Raw genomic sequence first — 23,353 nt, 5'->3', positions numbered from 1 at the left:
GCATAAGTTGCGTATTTGTGAGCTAAGTATGTCCCTATGAATGCGGTGAATGCCATTATAAATGATACCTACGTTGAACTCTGCGTCTGCGTAACTGTGGCGGTGACCGGCAAGTTGCATTGCATACTACTCACTCACGCGCGGTTGCTCCGCGCCGTAAGAAACTATCCATTCCTACCATGATATATCTCCTAAGCAACATGGTTCTGTCAAAGTCAAACGTCTGATTACTTCAAAATCTATCTTGTCTCTGCCACTCTGGCCTCTTCAACTTCAGCTCTGAAATGAAAATGAATGAAGTCGTAATGTTTGTGTAAATGATAGTGAAACAAAGGAAATTAAACAAATAAATGTGGCTCGGTAAAGGCTCGTTGTTTAGCTACACTCATGAGTACGGAAGAGACTCTATTGAATCTCGACTTCGACAAGCCGAACAATTTAATTGCGCCGTCCGATGACGGTGTGGTATCGCTCTCGAGCAGTGCTGAGGATATCTGTTTAGTGCCAGAGATCGGTTTCGAAGGCACGGTGGATTCATCAGGCGTCAACAGGGAGTCGCAGCCGCTCCTGGGCGGCCGCGGCGACTTCGAAGTCTCTTACAACCATTTCCCAGGTAAGTGGTCACCTCTTCTTATCCTGACTCATTTCTGTGCGTAATTTGAGGATGGAGCCAATTGCTACTTGCCAAATTCGCATATGGCCTTGATCGTCCAGTTACTATGTATTCTTCCTCTTTCTGTTACCTTCTATGGCTTCAAAATTCAATAAGGGTGACAGAAATATGTTTAGATATTTTTTTGCATATCACTGTACCAATTCACTAGGTATTATTTACTGCATTCATTACTCAGGCCTTGATAAAAACATATGGCACTGTTTGTATTATTCAATACGGAAATTGTTGGTGCAAAATTGATATTCATGTGAAATTTACAGTTTTGTTTTGCTTCAACTTCACTCCTTCAGATTCAATGTAGGCAAATAAACTTACCAGCTTGAACATAGCTGCAGAATGGTTAAGTTTCAGTCAAGTGTTACTTAGCTGTGTTGTGTTTTCAGTGTTTCAGTGATGTTATTGTTATATTTTTCTCTGTGATATGTATGAACGCTTTGAATGTGGTATGTAAATGCATTATTCTTGGTAGCCAATATGACTGTTACTTTGCATGTGAGATTTTTAGATAAAATACTATTGCAAAACATTGCCATATGTTTGCTAGCCAATTATTGTTCAGTCAATGAGGTTTGCTCTTTGTCTGAGTCATACATCTATTACTATGTTGGTAATTAGTCTTAGAGTAAGTCTTTCTGAAGTGACAGTGTACAATAAAATTGAATATGTTTTTTTTGAGACTATAAAATGAGTGCTATTTAAAATTATAACAGTACCTACTTTTTCAATTAATTTACCCCAAGTCCTCAAAAAAACCTCCAGTTCAGAAAACTTTGATAGTAGTAACTTGTAATATGGAAATGAGGCTGTGTAGTATGCATGTCCTGAGTTAACCTTGGCCAGTACATTATATATATTTAGGCCCAATTATGTAAGAAAGGTCAAATATTTGGTTCTTAATTCAAATTTCTAACTCATTAACATTTTTTAAGAACAAGTTTTGATTAGATATTACTCAGTGGAAATTATTGTATTACAGTATAATGATGTGGAAGTGGTTGGTATACCACCCAATTTAAAATAATTTTGGCACAAAAAAAGATTAGACCTTGGAGTCTAAGGTTGATATTTAATTTTGATAGTTTGAATTGTGTCTGTAAGTTTCCATCAATCACCAATAAACCTGTCTAAAATTTGTTCTATTTTGTCCACCAGATGACCCGCAGTTCAGCGAGCTGGTGTGGCAGGCGGAGCTCGCCATAGACAATGGCATCTACCCAGAGAGGATATACCAGGGCTCCAGCGGCTCTTACTTTGTCAAGAACCCCGGAAATGTGAGTAATGATGCATTCAGGTATGATAAGGGAAATCTATGCTGGGCCTATTTCAAAACAAAAGCTTTGGGTCTATCTATGTCAACATCTTATTTATATTTGATTAATAGTGAAGTGATCAACTATACTCTAATTTTTTATTCCGCGGAATTCTGACATTTCATTAGTGATACCACTAAAAAAGCTCTTCACCGAAAAAAGGTAAAATTTGGATCCATTTAAGGGCAATATTTTTTTAAATGTTTTCATAGAAAAACATAAATCTAAATATTTACTTGCTCAAGTGAAGTAGGTAATACAAAAATAACAAATATTTCAATACTAGCTGTTGCCACGAGCATCGCTTCAACTCAATTAGTTTACCCGTGGGAATTCCGCGATAAAAAGGCTACTTTTTATCGCGGAATTCCCTGGATTAACACATAAGCTATTATGTGTTAATCCAGGGTGTCAGCTAACTCAATTCCAAATTTCATTAAAATCGGTTCAGTTGTTTTGACGTGAAGAAGTAACAAAGGTACACACATACATACATACTCACAAACTTTCGCATTTATAATATTGAGTAAAATCACGACTCACGACCATTGTATCGAATTAATTTTAATTACTTTATTTTATTTTTTAGCATGGCATCACTTGCTACTTAATTCAGGGATAACAAACCTTTTTAATCGATTTCAAATAAAAGATTCTCAATTCGGTAAGTACTTAATATGTTCGGTATATAGGTAAGATTATTGGAACTGCACCATATTAACATATGACAATCAATTAAGCCTAATAAACAAATATGAAATTTTTTATTGTATAAGTATGTTTATATGTTTGTTGGTATGTATGTTTGTCCACGAATATCTCGGAAACGATTGATCCGATTGTTACTATTCTTTTTTAGAGTTCCGTACCTGAAAAGGAAAAAAGGAACCCTTATTGTTGTCCGTCTGTCTGTCACCACCCTTTTTCTCAGAAACGGTTAAAGATATCAAGCTAATATTTCATATACACGTAGATGTACATAATGATGAAATTAAAAGGAAAAATATCTCAGGTAAGTAGACTTGTACGGAACCCTCAGTGCGCGAGTCCAACTGGCATTTGGCCGGTTTCTCATCGTTGACCTTTCGCGTTGTGATAGTTTGTTGATTTTTATAAACGTTATGGAGCCACAACCTGGCCCTTTCCAGGAAGCGGCATCTGACAGAGCACAAGAGTCAGACTTTCTCTCTCCCAGAAAGAAGCGTCCTCGTGGTTCTTTTGCGCCTTACGTAAAGACCATCATTCTAAATATTTAAAAATAGAATATAGAAAATTGTCCGGATACAACTGATGTTCAGACTCGTATTGAAAAAAGTACCCAGCCAAAAAGGTTTGTGATCTCTGACATGTCAAAAATGGGTAACTCTCAGAATTCCGTGAGATTAAAGATTAGAGATTAGACTGCTGAATATTATTGAACTCATTTATATTCTTCCATTCAACTAAATTGAACGATTTTCACTGCTTGCCAAGTGACAGTGCCAGTAGTTACCTATACTTTACATACAAGTTTAATAAATAATACATTTAATGCTCCTTATTAATCATTACAAGAGATACAAAACATGTCTCAGTGCTAATATGTACTCATACTTATTATGCCTCTGTATGTAGTGGATCTCTTGTAATGTAAGTTAGCAAACTAACTCACCCATTGTCAGTTTGCTGGGTCCGGAGCTATATTGATAAGACCACCATGGGGTTAAGGGAGTTTTCAGTACAATTTCCTTATTTGGTATGCTGGTTACAAATACAATTGGTTCAACATTTTCAGGAACATTTACCTCTGTTTTTTGTTAATCGGCTATAGCAAGCACAAAATTGTAATATACATCCTACTCACACAGTTCTTTCGATCTGTGGTTTTCCTTGAGCTATGTCTAGTTCTTCGTCTTCTTTCCGTGTCGGTGACAAACTAGACCAGAGTGCCTAGTGGAAGATTTGCTCACCGTTCGAGTAGCATGTATGGCACTAAGGGCAGAGCGTGAATGACCACTCCTTGTAAAAAAAATAGGTTTACTTTTCACTGCTAGGATGGTGTAAAAACTCGTACTTCGCATGACGGACTAGGGTTTGTCACAATTGTGAAAGTGTAGGCCATAATTATAATGTACCTTTTATTGAAAACGAGGGCTAGCTGAAGATTATGATATTAAGGACGCCGATTGATTTACGTGCTTGCTTTTTGTTTATGGCCGATCGCTTGCTTGCCCGATAGTAATATATTATCAATATTGCTAATCTACCACGATAATACTTTATTTGACTGATAGTTACATAGTCGTCGTTTATCAGAAATCGATAATAATGACTCATTTCTACATAAGGTACATGTACATAACTTTTGCGTAAGGTTAGGTTCATCAATAAGGTACATAACTTGCCTTAATGTTATCGCTTTTAATCATTTTGCATACCTAATCGATTATAGTATAATTCATAACTACTAACAAGGTTAGTAAAGACACGAACTAAAACTTTAAAGGTTCCCGGTTCGATTTCCGGCCGGGTCCGATGGATATTTCTCGTGGATGTTCTATGATAATGGCAAAATGGCCCATATTACATTTTAAAGATCTCTTCTCGCATGACTCAACATAAATACTGGACATTTAGGTTAATTAAGTTTAGGTTTTTATTATATCTACGCATAGTTGCATGTTAGTTTAAGTAAGCTGTTGTAAATATAAAAATGTTGTGTTCACCTATAATTGGGGTACGTACGAGAACAATTCTTGTATAAAATAATATTAAAACCTTTATGTATGCTATCCTGTTGGTGTAACCTTATATATAAATAAATAAATACCTAGCTAGATCTGGCGCACTTGATCCACATGCCTGGCTAATCCTGTCACCACGGTGGCCAACTCTAGTCCAGCTCTTGGGTTTGTCAACGACACGCTAAGAAGAAAACATTAAACTTTAGAAAATAATAATAATAATACCTAATAAAAAAAAAGTCGGTGCAGATTATATAAGCTTATCTAGAGAATTCAATTGGTATCCTTGATTATACATACATGTCTACTTAATTACCTACCAACTTAATAAATTGCAATGTCCTATCCGGCAGCGAATTAGCATACCGTAGACGGCCTCCCGATATCGTGATTATGTAATAGATAATCTTATTTCATCAAACCAGTTAAAGAAGATAGTTTTTGTCACCTTTTTTTATACAAAACTATGTTATACACGAGGCTATAACAGTTTGGCTAGACAAGTTTTCCATTGGAGACTACCTACGCTACGAACAGGCAGAAGATTTTACTGTTGATGAATACGCAAGCTTCTTTCAACATAACTCCTAGGAACAGTTAACTTGTGACGTCATAATCTAATTTATCTTATACCGGTTAGATAGATCGCAATGTGTGGCATGGTGACACATCTAGTTATGCAAGACTTAATAACATGTAAAAGGTATTTGTAAATAAACGTTAATTATTAATTTTAATAGCTTAGGTTCATACATTCAGACCGATTCTGAGTATTCCTACCCGATTAGTCAAAGTCGTATCTTTTGGATGTAAAATAATACCAAATGATAAGACATTAATGGCAAAGAAATAAATTATTCGAAAAAAATAGTAGACTAAGAAGGGTTTAGAACGAATCAATATCCTCAAGGAAACTAGTAATGCAATGCAGTTACTATAATTTAGTCAACTACAAACGTGGAGTTAATATGATAGTGCTACAATAATTCTGATAACCCTAAACATTATGCATTATTCTTCTATTAATAAATTTGAATAGTACATCATCCGTCAATTGTTGGACTAAATAAGTGCCACCAATAACTTGATAGCCTCTGCTTGTCCTATTTATCGGTACTGTATTGTGTTGTGCTCACTTCGTTTATTACAATAGAAACATATTTAATACCTGAATTGATTTCCTTTGGGAACTCCGGAATAAATGATGATAATACATGATGTGTGAATTGGATGTATTAAAAGATGTGTAACTGCATTTTTTCATCAAATTCCTCGCTGCTAGACGTGTATGTTTAGTAATCGACTAAAGCCAGGCAAATAATCTCTTACCTCCCCATATCTCATTATGTATATCCTCAAAATCTTTGTCTCTATTCTACGATTTCCTCCTCCACAAACCTATTCTTGTTGCAGAAAATAATAGGCGTATTCAAGCCCAAAGACGAGGAGCCTTACGGCCGGCTGAACCCGAAATGGACCAAGTGGATGCACAAGCTCTGCTGCCCTTGCTGCTTCGGGCGCTCGTGCCTCATCCCCAACCAGGGGTACCTGTCGGAGGCCGGCGCCAGCCTCGTCGATGCCAAGATCGGCCTCAACATCGTGCCCAAGACCCGGGTGAGTGTGCTAGTGAGGGGCGTCCCACGCTCTATAGTCTATGCTACACATATGAGGAAGCGGGCGTCCCACGCTCTATAGTCTATGCTACACATATGAGGAAGCGGGCGTCCCACGCTCTATAGTCTATGCTACACATATGAGGAAGCGGGCGTCCCACGCCGTGCTACGCTATACACTATAGGTGTAAGTACAAGTGGATGCACAAGCTCTGCTGCCCTTGCTGCTTCGGGCGCTCGTGCCTCATCCCCAACCAGGGGTACCTGTCGGAGACCGGCGCTAGCCTCGTCGACGCCAAGATCGGCCTCAACATCGTGCCCAAGACCCGGGTGAGTGTGCTAGTGAGGGGCGTCCCACGCTCTATAGTCTATGCTACACATATGAGGAAGCGGGCGTCCCACGCCGTGCTACGCTATACACTATAGGTGTAAGTACAAGTGGATGCACAAGCTCTGCTGCCCTTGCTGCTTCGGGCGCTCGTGCCTCATCCCCAACCAGGGGTACCTGTCGGAGGCCGGCGCCAGCCTCGTCGACGCCAAGATCGGCCTCAACATCGTGCCCAAGACCCGGGTGAGTGTGTAGAAGGCAAAAGTACATCGGCCATTTAAGCTGCAAGAAATCAGAACCCATGTCTTACATTTTTCTTATAGACATAAGTCCATATACGCAACCTGGGCATTCAGAGACTGATAACTAATCTCCATGAATCCTTTCACCTTTTCGTTTAGACAAACCTAGCTTATGTGTTTGTCACTGACGAGAAGAAGACTTTGGAATTTTTATCCTCTAAATCACGAATGTTTTTAAGTATGTCATGATGAGGAGGTAAGATAAACTAATATAACAAAACATACCTCCTTATACATTGGTACATTATTAAGATAATTTCGGTTAGCTACTATCTTTAACGTTTTTGCATATATTTCAAAACGATGAATCTTATGCAATTGTACAGCTGGTACAACATTTCTTCCAGCAATTTTTATATTCATACAAGCTACGATAGTGCTTAACAGATAATATTTCCTATTATTTACCTAGTAAACTACTATGACCCCAACAAAACTGATTTATGTTGGTAGGCAAATAATAAATAAATTGAAACAATGTAGGTAATATTAATATATTATTATTATTATTATTATTATTTATTTATTGGAACACAATACAGAGAGTTAACAATTTAGCAATAACACAACATTAAAAAAATTAATTCTGGTACAGTTAACACTCCAAAAGATATGTGTTCACAGCATGCAAGTAATACATAAAAAGAACACAAAATTAAAATTCATTAAACATGAAACCATAAAAAAAAATATTTAAATAAAAAAAAAACACTTATACTTAATTATAAGTGTTCGAACAATTCAAATTATATACACATTCAAAGCTGATTGAAAAGATTCATTAATTTTTAAAATTTGACAATTAATTATAGTAATAATCTAATAACATTACATCAGGGTTATAAACAATCAATCTAGTTCTCCTATAGCGGTAGAGACAAGGCGACGGTAGGTGGGATAAGAGTTCCAAAAAATATCAAGATCACAGTCAGTTTTATGAATTTGATTATAAAGACGACATAATCGACGCACAGGTGAGTTATAGCCAACATTAATACGACAGGTTGAAACAAAGAATAATTGAAATCTACGAACAGATCTAGTTCTACAGTCTAATGCAATCTGGGACAAAAAAACTGTATCAATTTTATTATTTATTATTTTATAAAGACAAAAAAGATCCAAACATTTTCTACGATTCTCAAGAGTAGCCATGTTGAAGTACACTAGTCTAGACCTATAGTCAGGCAGTTTATATTTAAACCCAAACCTAAAACTGAGCATTCGGAGGAGACGCCGTTGCACTGACTCTAGGCTCTGTACATGAATATCATAGAAGGGTGACCATATCACTGAACCATATTCAAGTATACTACGTACCAGGCTATTATATAGAGCAATAACACTTTGCGGTTTTTTAAATTTCTTGCTTATTCTTAGCACAAATCCTAGCATGCTATAAGCTCTTCTTACTGTCCCATCTATATGCTCAACAAATGAAAGTTTATCGTCCAATATAACACCAAGATCTCTAATACGGGACACCCTTTCCAGGGTGTGGTTATTTATTGTATAGTTATATATAACCTTATTGCGCTTGTTGGTGAAGGATATCACAAAGCACTTTTTAGCATTTAAGCTAAACAATGTATACTGTACTTACACCAATTTGTGCTGCTATAAAAGTAGGATAATATTTATTTTTAAGGTAAAACTTTCCTTATTTTACTATCATGCTTACCGCGTATACCCTTTTATTGTACTATTCTTTATCCAACTTGGTTTTAGCTACATACGATCGAACCAATTTTTTCGTAAACATCCACGTTAACAATGAAAATAATGATTCCTTTATTAAACTTATCATTCGGCAGCTCATTTAAATTTAATACACAAATGTACGCTCTCTAACGGCCTCTAAATTCAATATAACTTTTTTATCCTCATCTTTAGCTTCGGAGGTCGGCCGAAACAGATACCAATGTAACATTATCTTTTATTGGGGTCACTGCAGGTCTTATTGTATCTACCTTTATGTATTGGTTTTACCTACTTACGTTTATGTTTATCCATTAAAAAATACGTATGAGAAGGTCCTATCGTGGGAGTGGTAGATAGGAATCAAACTCAGGGAATACACAAGGTTCACTGTATATTTTAGGGTTCTTCAGACACGTAATATGCAAGTAGGTAGTCTTTGCTTAATAACTAATAATCCGCGAAGGTGACGCAAGCGAGCGTGATCCAGCCGGGAATAAGGTTTGGCGCCGACTGCCTGCGCGGGCTCCGCTGGCCGGTGGCGCGAGCGGGAGTGCGCGGGGGTGAAGAGTGAGCGCGCGGGGCGCGGTATGCGCAGAGAAGCTGCGCGAGAAACGGTGAGGCGGCGTAGGACGCTAACATTTTGGCGCGCGATTTAATTTCGCGGTAAAACTAAAGATAGTGATGTTACATCCTCCCCCTCTAGTCCGAACCAAGCGCCCTCGCGTTCGGAGTAGCATACTAAGCAGCCCTGGTCCTCCCCCTAAACGGATCGTCGTCCTCGAGATCCTTGATGGTCGGACGGTGGGGTGGTCTGCACGGGCGTTCGTGATAAGCCTCCCCCTGAACTAGGACAGGTCTGAGGTCGTGGTAGAGCCGAACCCGTGGGTCGTGTTTCCTCACAGGGTTGGTATGAGGCCTGGCATCGCTGGCGTGGTTCGGTATGACTCGCCTGAACCACGTAGGAGTCTGCCGGTGATGTAAAATTTTAGGTGGATGAGTACCTACCTTTATGCCTGGCCTAATGTGGCCGGTAGTGGTACGAAGTCGGACTGCAGTCTCGAACTTGTACTGACGTGAAGGTGCGTCGCCGAAAGTCCAAACTCCGTGTGTTAAGTTTAGCACTATACCGGCGGTGATGATGGCGTCCCGCCCCAGCGTCGTGCGGGTGTTTGACTCCGGGAACACGAGGAATGAAACTTCGAAAGATCTGCCTTCTATACTTACCTGTGTTGCACCGGCTTAGGAGGCAAGTCGCCCACAAAATATTTAGTCCGCGGGCGAGTTTACACTTTTTAATTGAAGTTGTAGGTAACTGGCCTGAAGGTTTCACAAAAGAGGGCCAGTATACACGAAGACAATTATTAGTGGTAAATTGGTCCGAACTGAAAAAGTTTTAATTTTTTATTACCCGACTGCCGAAGGAGGGTAATGTTTTTCGATTGTATGTTTGTATGTATGTATGTTTGTCTGTTTCTTTGTTCCCTCCTGTAGCCTAAACGGCTTGATAGATTTTGATGTACCTATGAGGTATCGTTAGAAGCGTATTGATTGCGCGATGGTTATAGGCTATGTGACGTTACATTAAAATGTACATAGCGCCGTCTAGAGGACATAAAGTAATGATCGAAAAAATAATATTTTTCCGACTATGCCGTGTGGGGTATCAAATGAAAGGGCTTGATTAGCACATTACAAAAATATGCATATTGTAGGTAAGTATTTAAATCACAACACCAAAATTATTGAAATAAAAAATGTTCATAAACTAAAACTACTGAAATAAAATTTCATAAAATAAAAACAACTATAAAGTTATAAATAAAAACATTTAATTATAAACAAACAAAAAACCCGACTGCACGCTAAAAATATGAAAACAAGCCCCAATGTTAATGGAAAGTATCGCAGGCGGGGACCAGGGTTCACCATAATTTAGCTGAATGTTACTTATGGCGCATCCACACATGCCGCCGGCTTAGGGCCGGAACACATAAACACGATACGACGTCGCGTCGTGCCACTCTCTCGCTCTCTCCCATTAAACACCTGCGAGTAGGAAGGAGACGTTTTCACGACACGACGTCGCATCGTGTTTATGTGTTCCAGCCCTTATGCCGCCGGGTTTCAGACCGCCTTGCCGCTGAATACAGGCCGCCGGCTTTAAAACCAAACAACCAAAAGCCGCGCGTGCCGCGGCTGAGATGCGGCAAATGCCGGCGGCACGGTCGCCGGCCATGCCGCCGGGCATATGTGGATGCGCCATTAGATAGGTACATACATTGTGTGGCGGTCAAGTTGGTCCCCGCCGGCGATACTTTCCATTAACATTGGGGCTTGTTTTCATATTTTTAGCGTGCAGTCGGGTTTTTTGTTTGTTTATAATTAAATGTTTTTATTTATAACTTTATAGTTGTTTTTATTTTATGAAATTTTATTTCAGTAGTTTTAGTTTATGAACATTTTTTATTTCAATAATTTTGGTGTTGTGATTTAAATACTTACCTACAATATGCATATTTTTGTAATGTGCTAATCAAGCCCTTTCATTTGATACCCCACACGGCATAGTCGGAAAAATATTATTTTTTCGATCATTACTTTATGTCCTCTAGACGGCGCTATGTACATTTTAATGTAACGTCACATAGCCTATAACCATCGCGCAATCAATACGCTTCTAACGATACCTCATAGGTACATCAAAATCTATCAAGCCGTTTAGGCTACAGGAGGGAACAAAGAAACAGACAAACATACATACATACAAACATACAATCGAAAAACATTACCCTCCTTCGGCAGTCGGGTAATAAAAAATTAAAACTTTTTCAGTTCGGACCAATTTACCACTAATAATAGTCTTCGTGTATACTGGCCCCTCTTTTGTGAAACCTTCAGGCCAGTTACCTACAACTTCAATTAAAAAGTGTAAACTCGCCCGCGGACTAAATATTTTGTGGGCGACTTGCCTCCTAAGCCGTTGCACCGACCAACGTTCGTTTCAGCTGTCTCGATCCGTCGGCCAGGTACACGGTGTGGAAAGTGTCTTCGAATTTCACCCCCCTCTTGCACATGATGTCATATAGCAAGTTGCTAGCAATGCTATGTGTGGCACCTGTGTCGAGCACGGCTGCACCGAGCGCACCGCCAACTTTGATGTTGACCAGTGGGCGCGGGTCGTACTTACCTTGAAATTCGGCGGATAAAAACTCGTGCTCGCCTCCACTGTTTGCTCTATGACCCGGACTATTATTGCCAGCTCTCTCTTTGACGTGACTATGCAGGTTGGTTGTTGGCCTAGTCTGCTTGTTACAGGTCTGGCATCGCGACCTAACAACTCCTAACTGCCCACAGCCGTAGCATCTCAAGGGAGGGTTACCGGGGGTCGATTCTACAGTTTCACGCTCCTTTGTCCGACAGTCATCGACATGATGGCCGAGCCTCCTGCAGTGTGCACAACGCGGCCGTACTCTGGTAGCGCCGTTAGGGCCAGAGGAGGAGGAGGGCGTCGGTAAATTATGTACAGGTAGGTATGTCGGTCTGTCAGTTAAAGGGTTAAAATTATTTGAAAAAGGCACCGCACTTGGCGGGTTAAGACAATTATGGGTCGCGGCCGAGGGATAAACATTTTGTGGAGTATTATTCGAGGGGTTACTAGAATTGCGCACCTCGCGACTCGCCTCTTCAACCGCCCTACATTTACAAATTAATTCGTCAACGCTTGTAGCACCTTCACGGGGAATGCGTTTTCTTATATGTCTACTTAACAGTCCATAAATTATGTCTAGCTTCGTAACTTCTGATAGCTCATACGGAAGCTTCGCAATAAGGGCGCGCACTCGCGATATGAACACTTCTGAACGCACTTCGTTTTGCTCACTTGAAAATATCGCACGGAACACTTTGTAGGCCGGGAGTGGAGTGCCGTACTATCGAACAAAAAAGTGAGTTACCACTTTTAAAACAAATCCTTTGCAATCCCAAATTTGCCTTTGCCTGTCTTTTTAACCAACCCCATTATTTTAAATTTCTCCCTTTGTATTATTTATTGCTTTCGGACTTTCGCACCTTTAAGACAATGCAATGTTGTTTTGTGTTTACACATCTGGTGGCAATAGAGACAGTAACTTTTGGTCAACTTGTACCCCATTGGTCAAGAGCGAGTCATTGATGGCTGATGCCTGCAAAGGAAAATGATCCTTAAGGGGGTCCACACTTTTTTGTTCGATAGTACATGGCGCGCAGGCGCTGCAGGGCCGCGGCCCAGCCGGCGACGGAGGCGCGCACGCCGCGCCACCACACGGCGGCGTCGCCCTCCAGCAGCATGGGCAGCCCGCGCAGCGCGTGCTCGTCCGACACGTTGGCACACTCCTTGTACACCTGCACCGCGTCGATGAAGGCGTCCAGCTGGTCCGCGCTGCGGCCGGCTCCGTCGAATCTCGCCGTGCACTTGGCGAACGTCCCCGGCGGTGGCGTCTGGTAGTCAGACGCGGTCGCGCGCGCGGGGGGGCTCGCGGCGCCGGGCCCGCGCCGGGCGGGCGGCGTGCAGGTCCGGGGGTCGCTCGACATCCTCTCCAAGAGGACGCGGTTGGTCTCGGCGGCCTTGGCGATGGTATCCAGCAGCACCGACAGCTGCGCCGCGGTCACGCAGGCGGGCGCGTCGAGCGTAGCGGCCGCGGCGGGGGTAGCGCGCGCCGCGAGGGGGCTGCGCGCCGCGTGCTCGTAGGGCGCGTCGAGCGTGGCGGGAGGGCCGTGCACGGTGGTGGAGGCGGCGGGGGCGCGCGCCGCGGGCACGCTGGGCGCGCCGGGGCGGGTCATCACCGTGGTCTCACCGGTGCGGCTGCGGTCGTCATCGTCGTCGAGGTTGCAACGCCTCGCTCGTCCTTTCTTTGGTGCCATAGTTTTTCACAAAGACACTGGCGCACACTTACTATTCGTATCTCCACTAGTTGGGCGCCACTATGAGAAGGTCCTATCGTGGGAGTGGTAGATAGGAATCAAACTCAGGGAATACACAAGGTTCACTGTATATTTTAGGGTTCTTCAGACACGTAATATGCAAGTAGGTAGTCTTTGCTTAATAACTAATAATCCGCGAAGGTGACGCAAGCGAGCGTGATCCAGCCGGGAATAAGGTTTGGCGCCGACTGCCTGCGCGGGCTCCGCTGGCCGGTGGCGCGAGCGGGAGTGCGCGGGGGTGAAGAGTGAGCGCGCGGGGCGCGGTATGCGCAGAGAAGCTGCGCGAGAAACGGTGAGGCGGCGTAGGACGCTAACATTTTGGCGCGCGATTTAATTTCGCGGTAAAACTAAAGATAGTGATGTTACATACGGATGTTTTCCATGGTAATCCTGGTGAATACAAACTTAATATTTTCATTTTAATGAAAAGTTTCACGATAAAATATTTTACCATTCTTTCTTCTTTTCATCTGTCTATGGATTTTCTTATCCGCTTTCTGTTACTTGTCTTAGTTCGCCGGTAGTGGTACTACGTCCCACGCTAATGACTGTAAAACGCATATGAGTAATCCTATTACTGTTTATTTAAATCCATCGCTTCCCGTAATATCTATACTTAATGCTCTTACGTTGCAGTTGTAGTGTATGTATTACTTTACTTTTAGCGAGGATAGCAATGAGTTAGATACTTAAACAAAATCATATTATGTATTATCAGTTATCACTAAAACCTTGTGTATTAATTTAGAGTGAAATTATTATAAATGATAAATACATTATTGATTCCATCCTCAAATTCTCTATTCATTCTCATTCATCACCATTTTATATCCCAAAGCCTTAATTCTTTTGGCGCCGGGCAGCTTTATAGATATTTACCCTTTAAATAGTGATTATTCAGTGAACTGTAAACCGCATGACACTGTCTTAGCGAGGCTGCGTTCTAGATCTTTAAGCGTATCGATTGTTCTTCAATTTCTGATAAATAAACCCGAGACAAACGTAGTAAGGTTTATAGTTAAGCTAATAACTAAGTAAATTATGAAATTATGTACCTACCAACTCACCTAGATATATAATGTAGGTTTTATATGTGAGGTTAGGTTTTATTACTCCAGCTATAAAGTGTAATATTATACTTACCCATAAATGCAACAAAACAATGTCTCTATGCTTTTTTAGAAACTTCAGTTATCAAGCTGAATAAAAATGAGTATATTAAAAATTAAAAAATGAAAATGAAAATTTCCATTCAGCTCACTATACTGCTTTTGCTACACCATAAAAGTATACTTTCTGGCAATGAATACAGTCCAAACTCCATTATTTAATAACACCTATAATATCACACACACACACACACACACAAAAAAAAAAAACCTATAATATCACCATAGAATAACAAGTATATCACATACTTACTATATACAGTCGGGTTGCCCCCTTATCCGACGACTCTCTCAGCACAAGCTTGCTTGGGGTCCACCAACCCGCACTAGGCCAGCGTGGTGGACTAGGCCTAAACCCTTCCTTCATTGGAAGGAGATCCGTCATGGCTCGTAATGATGATCACATTTATTTATTATTTATTTAACTCTTTATTGTACAAATATTACAAATAAAAGTACAAAGGGTGGACTTAACGCTAAAAGCATTTTCTGCCAGTCATTTACATACTAACAAGGCGCATTTTTTCTTACAGGTGGTGAAGCTAGTGTCGGAGTCGTTTAACTACCTCCGCATAGACCGCGAGCGCGCGCGGCTGAAGCGAGCCATCACCGAGCAGTTCCCCAACATGCGGTTCAACAGGATGGGCCTGCCGCCTAAAGTAAGTCGAAAATATTCGAGGAGTTATTGTATTAAAAATTATTCGAAGAGTTATTGGTTACATTGCCCTTCTGAAAGAAATTCACTGACAAAATTCCATCCTCTGTACATATTACAATATGTACATGAAGTTAAACATGAGGTTCAACAGGATGGGCCTGCCGCCTAAAGTTAGTATCAAAGACAAAGCAGCTTTTTACGAAGTTTTTATCCCACCAAAACATTTGATGTAAAAAAATGCCAAGTCTCTCGATGCAGTCTTTCCATCGTAAAAAGTTTTGAGATCTCATAGAAGCCAAGTCCTATTCAAATTATTTTTTAGTTATAAATATATTTTTTTGTATTTTATCAATAGTTTTCTATATGTTATAATTATAGTGACCTGCCTATGGCACATTTAAAAGCTGCTTGCTGCCTACAATTATATGCAAATGTTACTGACGAGACCTGTGATCAGATTATTTGATACATGTTCATATTTTTTTGTTTTTAATGTATTTCCTTGTTGTTTCCAGAGTGGTTCGTTCCAGCTGTTCGTGGAGGGCTACAAGGACGCGGACTACTGGCTGCGGCGCTTCGAGCAGGACCCGCCGCCCGCGCATGTCATGAGGAAGTTAGTCGTTTTTACTGGATTTTGTAACCCATTACAAACACCGGAAATTAGCAATCAACAAGACATAGACAGAATTTCTTATCTGTACAAATTGGTATAGTTATGTATGGATCTAAAAAAAAATATGCTAACAGCGATGCTGCTTTAGGATCGATACTATGCCACACGAGCGTTTTGTATTCGTTGCGTTAACGCAGTGTGGGCTGGGCGGTAACGCTACATTCTACACAAAGGCTTCATCAAACAGAAAGCGTTAATAGCGCGCTTCAGAGCGCTAACTTGATGCCTCGCTATGACACTACGATGTGTTGTTGGTATTACTATGGTAAAATAACAGCAAACAGCGCCAGTACTAGCGTTACGTTACGTACTGCTAGCGCTGGCGCTGTTTGACAATTTTGCCATCAAATTAGCGCTCTGAAGCGCGCTAGTAGCGCATCCTGTTTGACAATGCCTTAATCTGAACAACATACCACACGATTCGTTCACTTGAACCGATGCAGTCGACACAACGCAACGTACAGACCAAGCCTGTGTGTCATCGTTCTTATAAATATACCATATGACGTGGATACTTCTTCTTCGATCTATTGGAAGCAGAATAGAGCCACTGTCACAGGCTAACGTGGCAACACGCTAGCGTTGTACGATACTACATAAACATGGAAAAAGAACAGCGCCAACGTAGTCACTTTTGGAACTAACAAATTTGCCTTAAATTTTGACAGTGGCAGTTGACGCAACGTTAAAGGAGGTTCGAAAATCTTGTAATCGCTGGACTGATATAGAATCGATGTTATATCACGGGCATTTTGTGTGCGTGGACTGAATGGTAAAGCTCCGTCAAAATATTTTATATATTATGTGTTACGTTTTGGTCTGTCAATTCCCATTCAGTCTACGCAGCAGCGCAACACACCATGCTACGGTGGGATTATCAATGTACCGCATCTAGAGAATAGGGACCCTTTCTATTAGATACTGAATATATAGCTAAATCGAAATTTCCGTAAATTTCCAGATTCCAACTGCAGTTCGAGCGGCTAGTCGTGCTTGACTACATGATCCGGAACACGGACCGCGGCAACGACAACTGGCTCATCAAGTACGAGCCGCCCTCCGCGCAGACCAACATCGAGCTGCGCGACCCACAGGTGACTCACGCGTGACCCACAGGTAACAACTGGCTCATCAAGTACGAGCCGCCCTCCGCGCAGACTAACATCGAGCTGCGCGACCCACAGGTGACTCACGCGTGACCCACAGGTGACAACTGGCTCATCAAGTACGAGCCGCCCTCCGCGCAGACCAACATCGAGCTGCGCGACCCACAGGTGACTCACGCGTGACCCACAGGTGACAACTGGCTCATCAAGTACGAGCCGCCCTCCGCGCAGACCAACATCGAGCTGCGCAACCCACAGGTGACTCACGCGTGACCCACAGGTGACAACTGGCTCATCAAGTACGAGCCGCCCTCCGCGCAGACCAACATCGAGCTGCGCGACCCACAGGTGACTCACGCGTGACCCACAGGTGACAACTGGCTCATCAAGTACGAGCCGCCCTCCGCGCAGACCAACATCGAGCTGCGCGACCCACAGGTGACTCACGCGTGACCCACAGGTGACAACTGGCTCATCAAGTACGAGCCGCCCTCCGCGCAGACCAACATCGAGCTGCGCGACCCACAGGTGACTCACGCGTGACCCACAGGTGACCCACAGGTGACAACTGGCTCATCAAGTACGAGCCGCCCTCCGCGCAGACCAACATCGAGCTGCGCGACCCACAGGTGACTCACGCGTGACCCACAGGTGACAACTGGCTCATCAAGTACGAGCCGCCCTCCGCATAGACCAACGTCGAGCTTCGCGACCCACAGGTGACTCACGCGTGACCCACAGGCGACAACTGGCTCATCAAGTACGAGCCGCCCTCCGCGCAGACCAACATCGAGCTGCGCGACCCACAGGTGACTCACGCGTGACCCACAGGTGACTCACACGTGACCCACAGGCGACAACTGGCTCATCAAGTACGAGCCGCCCTCCGCGCAGACCAACATCGAGCTGCGCGACCCACAGGTGACTCACGCGTGACCCACAGGTGACAACTGGCTCATCAAGTACGAGCCGCCCTTCGCGCAGACCAACATCGAGCTGCGCGACCCACAGGTGACTCACGCGTGACCCACAGGCGACAACTGCAGTTGTAGGGCTGCCCTAGACTGCGTTTTCAGTAGGAAAACCGTTCGCCGGCCTGTGTTAGTGACATATCGGTTCACAATGCTTTTCCATTATGCGCTCGCGATTCGGGACACAAACTTCGAAACCCCGGAAGCTGCCGACACTACATAGGTCAAATCTTGGGATACGAAGATCAATATGTTGCAATCTATCTACGCCGTATAGCAAAAGTTGTTCAAAATTATCTCCTGAGTCACCTTCTTTCGGCATACTGTTTAGTGAAAACACTCTGTATAGTGAAAATTAACAATTGAACATGCACCTACATTACTTTAAAAACTCTTTTATACCTATGTATCCGTACTAACAGCCCCCCTCTCTTCTCCACAGGACTGGTCCTCAAACCCCCAAGAGGTCCGTATAGCCGCCATAGACAACGGGCTGGCGTTCCCGTTCAAGCATCCGGACTCGTGGCGCGCCTACCCGTACCACTGGGCTTGGCTGCCTCAAGCCAAGCTGCCCTTCTCGCAGGAGACCAAGTGAGTTATAGGAGAGCGAGTGAGTTATAGGAGACCTAGTGAGTTATAGTAGACTGATAGAGTCATAGGAGACCACGTGAGTTACAGGAGACCAAGTGAGTTAGTGGAGACAGAGTGAGTTACTGGTCACCTAGTTAGTTACTAGAGACCTAGTCTGAGACTGTGACAACGGGCTTGCTTTCCCGTTCAAGCATCCGGACTCGTGGCGCGCCTACCCGTACCACTGGGCGTGCCTGCCTCAGGCCAAGCTGCCGTTCTCGCAGGAGACCAAGTGAGTTATAGGAGACTAAGTGAGACCCAATGAGTTATAGGGGACTGATTGAGTTATAGGAGGCTGAGTGAGTAACTGGAGACCTGAAAATTATAGAAGGCCGAGTGTGTTATATGAGACCAAGTGAGTTATAGATGACCCAGTGACTGTGACAACGGGCTCGCTTTCCCGTTCAAGCACCCGGACTCGCCTACCCGTACCACTGGGCGTGGCTGCCTCAAGCCAAGCTACCGTTCTCGCAGGAGACCAAGTGAGTTATAGGAGCCACTTGAGTTACACACAAAGACCAAGTGAGTTATAGGAGACTAAGTGAGCAGCACACAGGAGACCAAGCCAAGTGCGTTACTGGAGTGGAGACCAAATGAGTTGCAGGAGACCAAGTGAGTTACATACACACTGGCCAAGGGACTGACAAAGTATCACGTTCTCACAAGTTCGTCGTAGTTTAGGCATGAACAATTCGAAGGCAGTGAACAATATGAGCTAAAATAAAATGTATTATTTACCATAGGCGCAAAAATCACAAAGTTACACGAATAAAAATGCATTTCTTTCTTGTTTCAGGGACTTGGTGCTTCCACTATTATCTGATATGAATTTTGTACAAGAATTATGCGATGAACTGCATTTATTATTCAAGGTAAGCATAGTACCATTATTGCTATAGTGTTGACTAAATTATAAAGTCACTTTCTACTGTCGGCCATTGGTCTATTTATTTTTTATACCGGAACCAGCTTGGCACACCCGTATATGACATGTGCAAATACTAATAGCATGTTTACACGACAGAGTATTTTGTCTGCGGTTTCTACCATAGCGTAAATAATACTAGTGCGTGCCGGCTAGCGTTGTAGACGCGGCCTAAGTATTTCTTCCAATAGCACTTTCAATGATTTTCACCAATATACTCACCCTTTCCCCTCTCCATCAGCAAGACAAAGGCTTCGATTCAGGCCTCTTCGAGCGGCAGATGTCGGTGACTCGAGGGCAGGTGCTGAACCTCACGCAGGCGCTCAAGGACAACAAGAGCCCCGTGCAGCTCGTGCAGATGCCCGCCGTCATTGTGGAGAGGTAATCCCCCAAAAATATCCACTGCCGGATATATACCTACCTCCCCCCAAACACGCCATAACCATTCAATACATGCCTAAGCGTAGTTTTAGTCACGCCGATTCGCCGCTGACCGTCTTGTATGAAACGTCAGCGCTGAGCTATCAGCGTGACTCAGGAGCGATTATTTTAGCTATACATATAGATCTGTCGATCAGCGCCGCATCTACGTGACTATAAAACAATGAATTGAGTCCCAAGCTATAATTGACGGTTTATTACTTCCAGGTCCAAGAGTGGGTCCACGTCGTCCCGGTTCTTCGACTCGTTCCAGCAGCGGTTCCAGCACAAGTCGCCCTTCTTCTCGTGGTGGTGAATGAACGGTGAGTGAGTTTGTTATTGTTTATTATCCCTTATAATATAGAAATCTATGGATTTTATATCTGTCTAAATGGCAATTCGACCTCCAAATTATTAAGCCCCAGTTTCACCATACTCTGTTAGATCATAACAAGGGATTAGTTGTTGACTTTTGACACACCTGTAGTGAATTTAATATGGAGATGACGTATAATTGATGACATTACAATGTAAACGGGGCGTTAATGATCTAACAGACTATGAAAGTGGATTGATAAGGCGATTTGTTAAGCAGGTAGGCACCACACGGCGAAAATGGAACCATGTATACGCTACAAATACTACTCGTAAATTTTGATAGCCATAACTTTTCGATCATTAATGAGTAAAAGTCAAAAATTAAGAAGAAATTTCTAAGGTATACTGATTTTACCGACGATCGTTTTCTTCTTTATTGTATTAAAGATAGTTATTTTATATTTTACCACCCTGTATAATTTTCAAAATATCTCTTTCAGGTCATAATAATGGAGATAGTTCCACTCGTCGAGGACACCCTGTAGCAAATATAAATATAATTGGTATATAATGTAATGTTGTATATGTTTGTAACTATGTAGATTAGAACATTACTCAACCAAAGTTGGATAATATGACATAGAACCTAGAGAGTATAATTCGCAAGTCTCATTAATTTATCGCCTGTATATCTGTATAGCATAATAACTTAGCTATTACTAAACCAATAAAGAAACAAGACTAAAATGGCGGAATGAATTTACTCCCTATTCCATCGTAAGCCCTTTCTAGCAATCGGTTGCTGACGATACAAAGTGTCACATAGTAGCTGCCATTTTAGCATTGTATCTTTTTTGGTGCGCGTTTTCTATAGGTGTAAAAAAATTATTGAGGTTTACATTTACAAGTCTTTAAATATGAGGGTTAAGGCCATATTATCCAACTTATTCAGTGAGTAACTCTGTCTACTATACTGGTCCACAACGGACCAACCTAGTCGAAGATCGCTATTCCGAGATCGCCACAATAAATAACTATTTCATGTAAAACCCACTGACGGCACGTTTTTGCTACAATTAAAACGCGGGGTTAAAAAAAACAACGTTGGCAGGTTTTATTTTTTACCCATGGTTAAGATATACATGCCGTCAGCACGGTTGAGCTTCTTTTGATATTCTTTTTCTCAAATTGATACCTGTAGCATAGCTAGACGGAAATTTGGAAAATGAAAAGAAAATTTCAGTTGCTCCATAAATCTAAAATAGAAGTTTCAGTTGCTTTATTGACTCACAGTGGGCGATACTTAAATAACTATTATTTTCTATGATATTCCAAATTTCCAAAACACTATTGTAGCTAAAGTTTAAAATATCAACATGTGATACAATCATAATTCCATTTTAATATTTAACTTTATAAATAAAGTTATATACTTTTAACATAAATGTAGATAAAAATCCGATATAAACTACTTGTAAAATATTGTTTGGCCTCCTATATATATTTTTTAATTATATTAATAGTACAAAACTAGTTATTCCAAACTTTTTTATTAATTAAAAAAACATAAATCAGATAGGTATTATACTAATGTAACAGGCATACAATTGACCATACTTACTAAAATATGGCTAAGGCTGTGGTGAATGAAGTTAAAGTTTCGACAAATAATTTATTGTTTTAAATCTCAAATCGCATGGTTCTGGTATAATTACATTTATGTTGCCAAAATTAATACCATCTTGTATAGGTATTAAATAAAAATCACTTAACACTCTCATGACTATGGCAACTTCAGCGTAATTAAGGTTAAACAGTGATTAAAAAATACTAATCCTTCGTTAACATTGATAAGTTGCCAAATGAATTTCGTGGTAAATAAGTGTCTAAAAGCCTACTTTAGTGAAATGACAAACATTAACTTATTGTGTTTAGTATAAATTGCGAGATTTAGTTACGACAAATTGTTTTTTACAGATTTGTTTGTACAGATCACTTTTATAGATAGATCTAGTACAGCACATACTTTAATCCGAAATCAAAGATTTCATTACATAAGAATCAGTTATCGTTTTATTTATAAAATCAGTAAGTAATTATTTTTATGTAAAGTTACTAATTTCTACAAACGCGCTCTGTGTAATTCAGGTACATTTCGTACGTAAGTACGTACCTATCACTAATTCTTCGCCAGTTTATGTTTGATATAATTGAAATATAAATTAGAAACCAAAACCTAACGATAGGGTCTTTGCATATAAACGTTGCTTTACTTAGTTATTTTACTACTTTAGCACACGACCATACTAACGATAGTCGTGGCCGACTTTTTGTAGGAGGAAAATAGAAAGTACTGTTTTGAATAGTGCAACGCATACATCCAACTGGCAGATAAGGATTAGTATGTAAATCAGAAGAAAGGTTATCCGCCCTAAAAAAGACGATCTTTTAGGGTAAAACACCAGTGCTGAATCAATTCTATTTTGCTATAATTTATTTTTAGTCTACCTTAAGCAATGTTTATATGAAAAAGGGTCGTAGTTAAACGAAATGTTACTTTTTAAATACCTATAAAATAAAGTGTATAATGTATATCTGGAAACAGGGATGTAAGTATCTGTGTATGATTGTTGAGATTTTGAAGTGTTGTACCAAATATAATGAAATGTTTCGTACTTTTTATATAATAATATGTATACATTCTTATTAATTTATAAAATTAATAGCATAATATTGAAAAAGATGCTTAGAAAGTATGACCATTTCATTATATTTTAGAACGTTAAACAGAAATTAAAATAAACAAAATCAACATTATGTAAATAGCTCCTAAAAGTTTTTTTTTACGTTTAATTCATGTTTATATTATTA

General features: G+C 41.2%; 1 protein-coding gene across 2 annotated transcripts; it reads left to right on the top strand.

Moving 5' to 3' along the window:
• Positions 1–239: 239 nt before the first annotated feature.
• Positions 240–22,543, top strand: LOC105382623 (phosphatidylinositol 4-kinase type 2-beta). Of its 2 annotated transcripts, none has more exons than XM_048621972.1 (11): positions 240–613; positions 1,829–1,947; positions 6,123–6,323; positions 15,315–15,440; positions 15,955–16,052; positions 17,074–17,206; positions 18,632–18,780; positions 19,616–19,691; positions 19,986–20,125; positions 20,393–20,487; positions 20,983–22,543. In XM_048621972.1, the coding sequence occupies exons 1-10, from the start codon at positions 388–390 to the stop codon at positions 20,478–20,480; spliced, it is 1,356 nt and encodes a 451-aa protein (XP_048477929.1). In that variant the 5' UTR covers positions 240–387; the 3' UTR covers positions 20,481–20,487; positions 20,983–22,543. The 2 variants fall into 2 exon arrangements, with proteins under 2 accessions (XP_048477929.1, XP_048477930.1); XM_048621973.1 differs by lacking the exon at positions 240–613 and adding an exon at positions 945–1,119.
• The last annotated feature ends 810 nt before the right edge of the window (positions 22,544–23,353 follow it).

This window comes from Plutella xylostella, chromosome 7, assembly GCF_932276165.1.
Source record: "Plutella xylostella chromosome 7, ilPluXylo3.1, whole genome shotgun sequence".
NCBI classification, from domain to species: domain Eukaryota; kingdom Metazoa; phylum Arthropoda; class Insecta; order Lepidoptera; family Plutellidae; genus Plutella; species Plutella xylostella.
The sequence above is the reverse complement of the archived record's forward strand: the minus strand, read 5'-3'. Positions and strand labels throughout refer to the sequence as shown.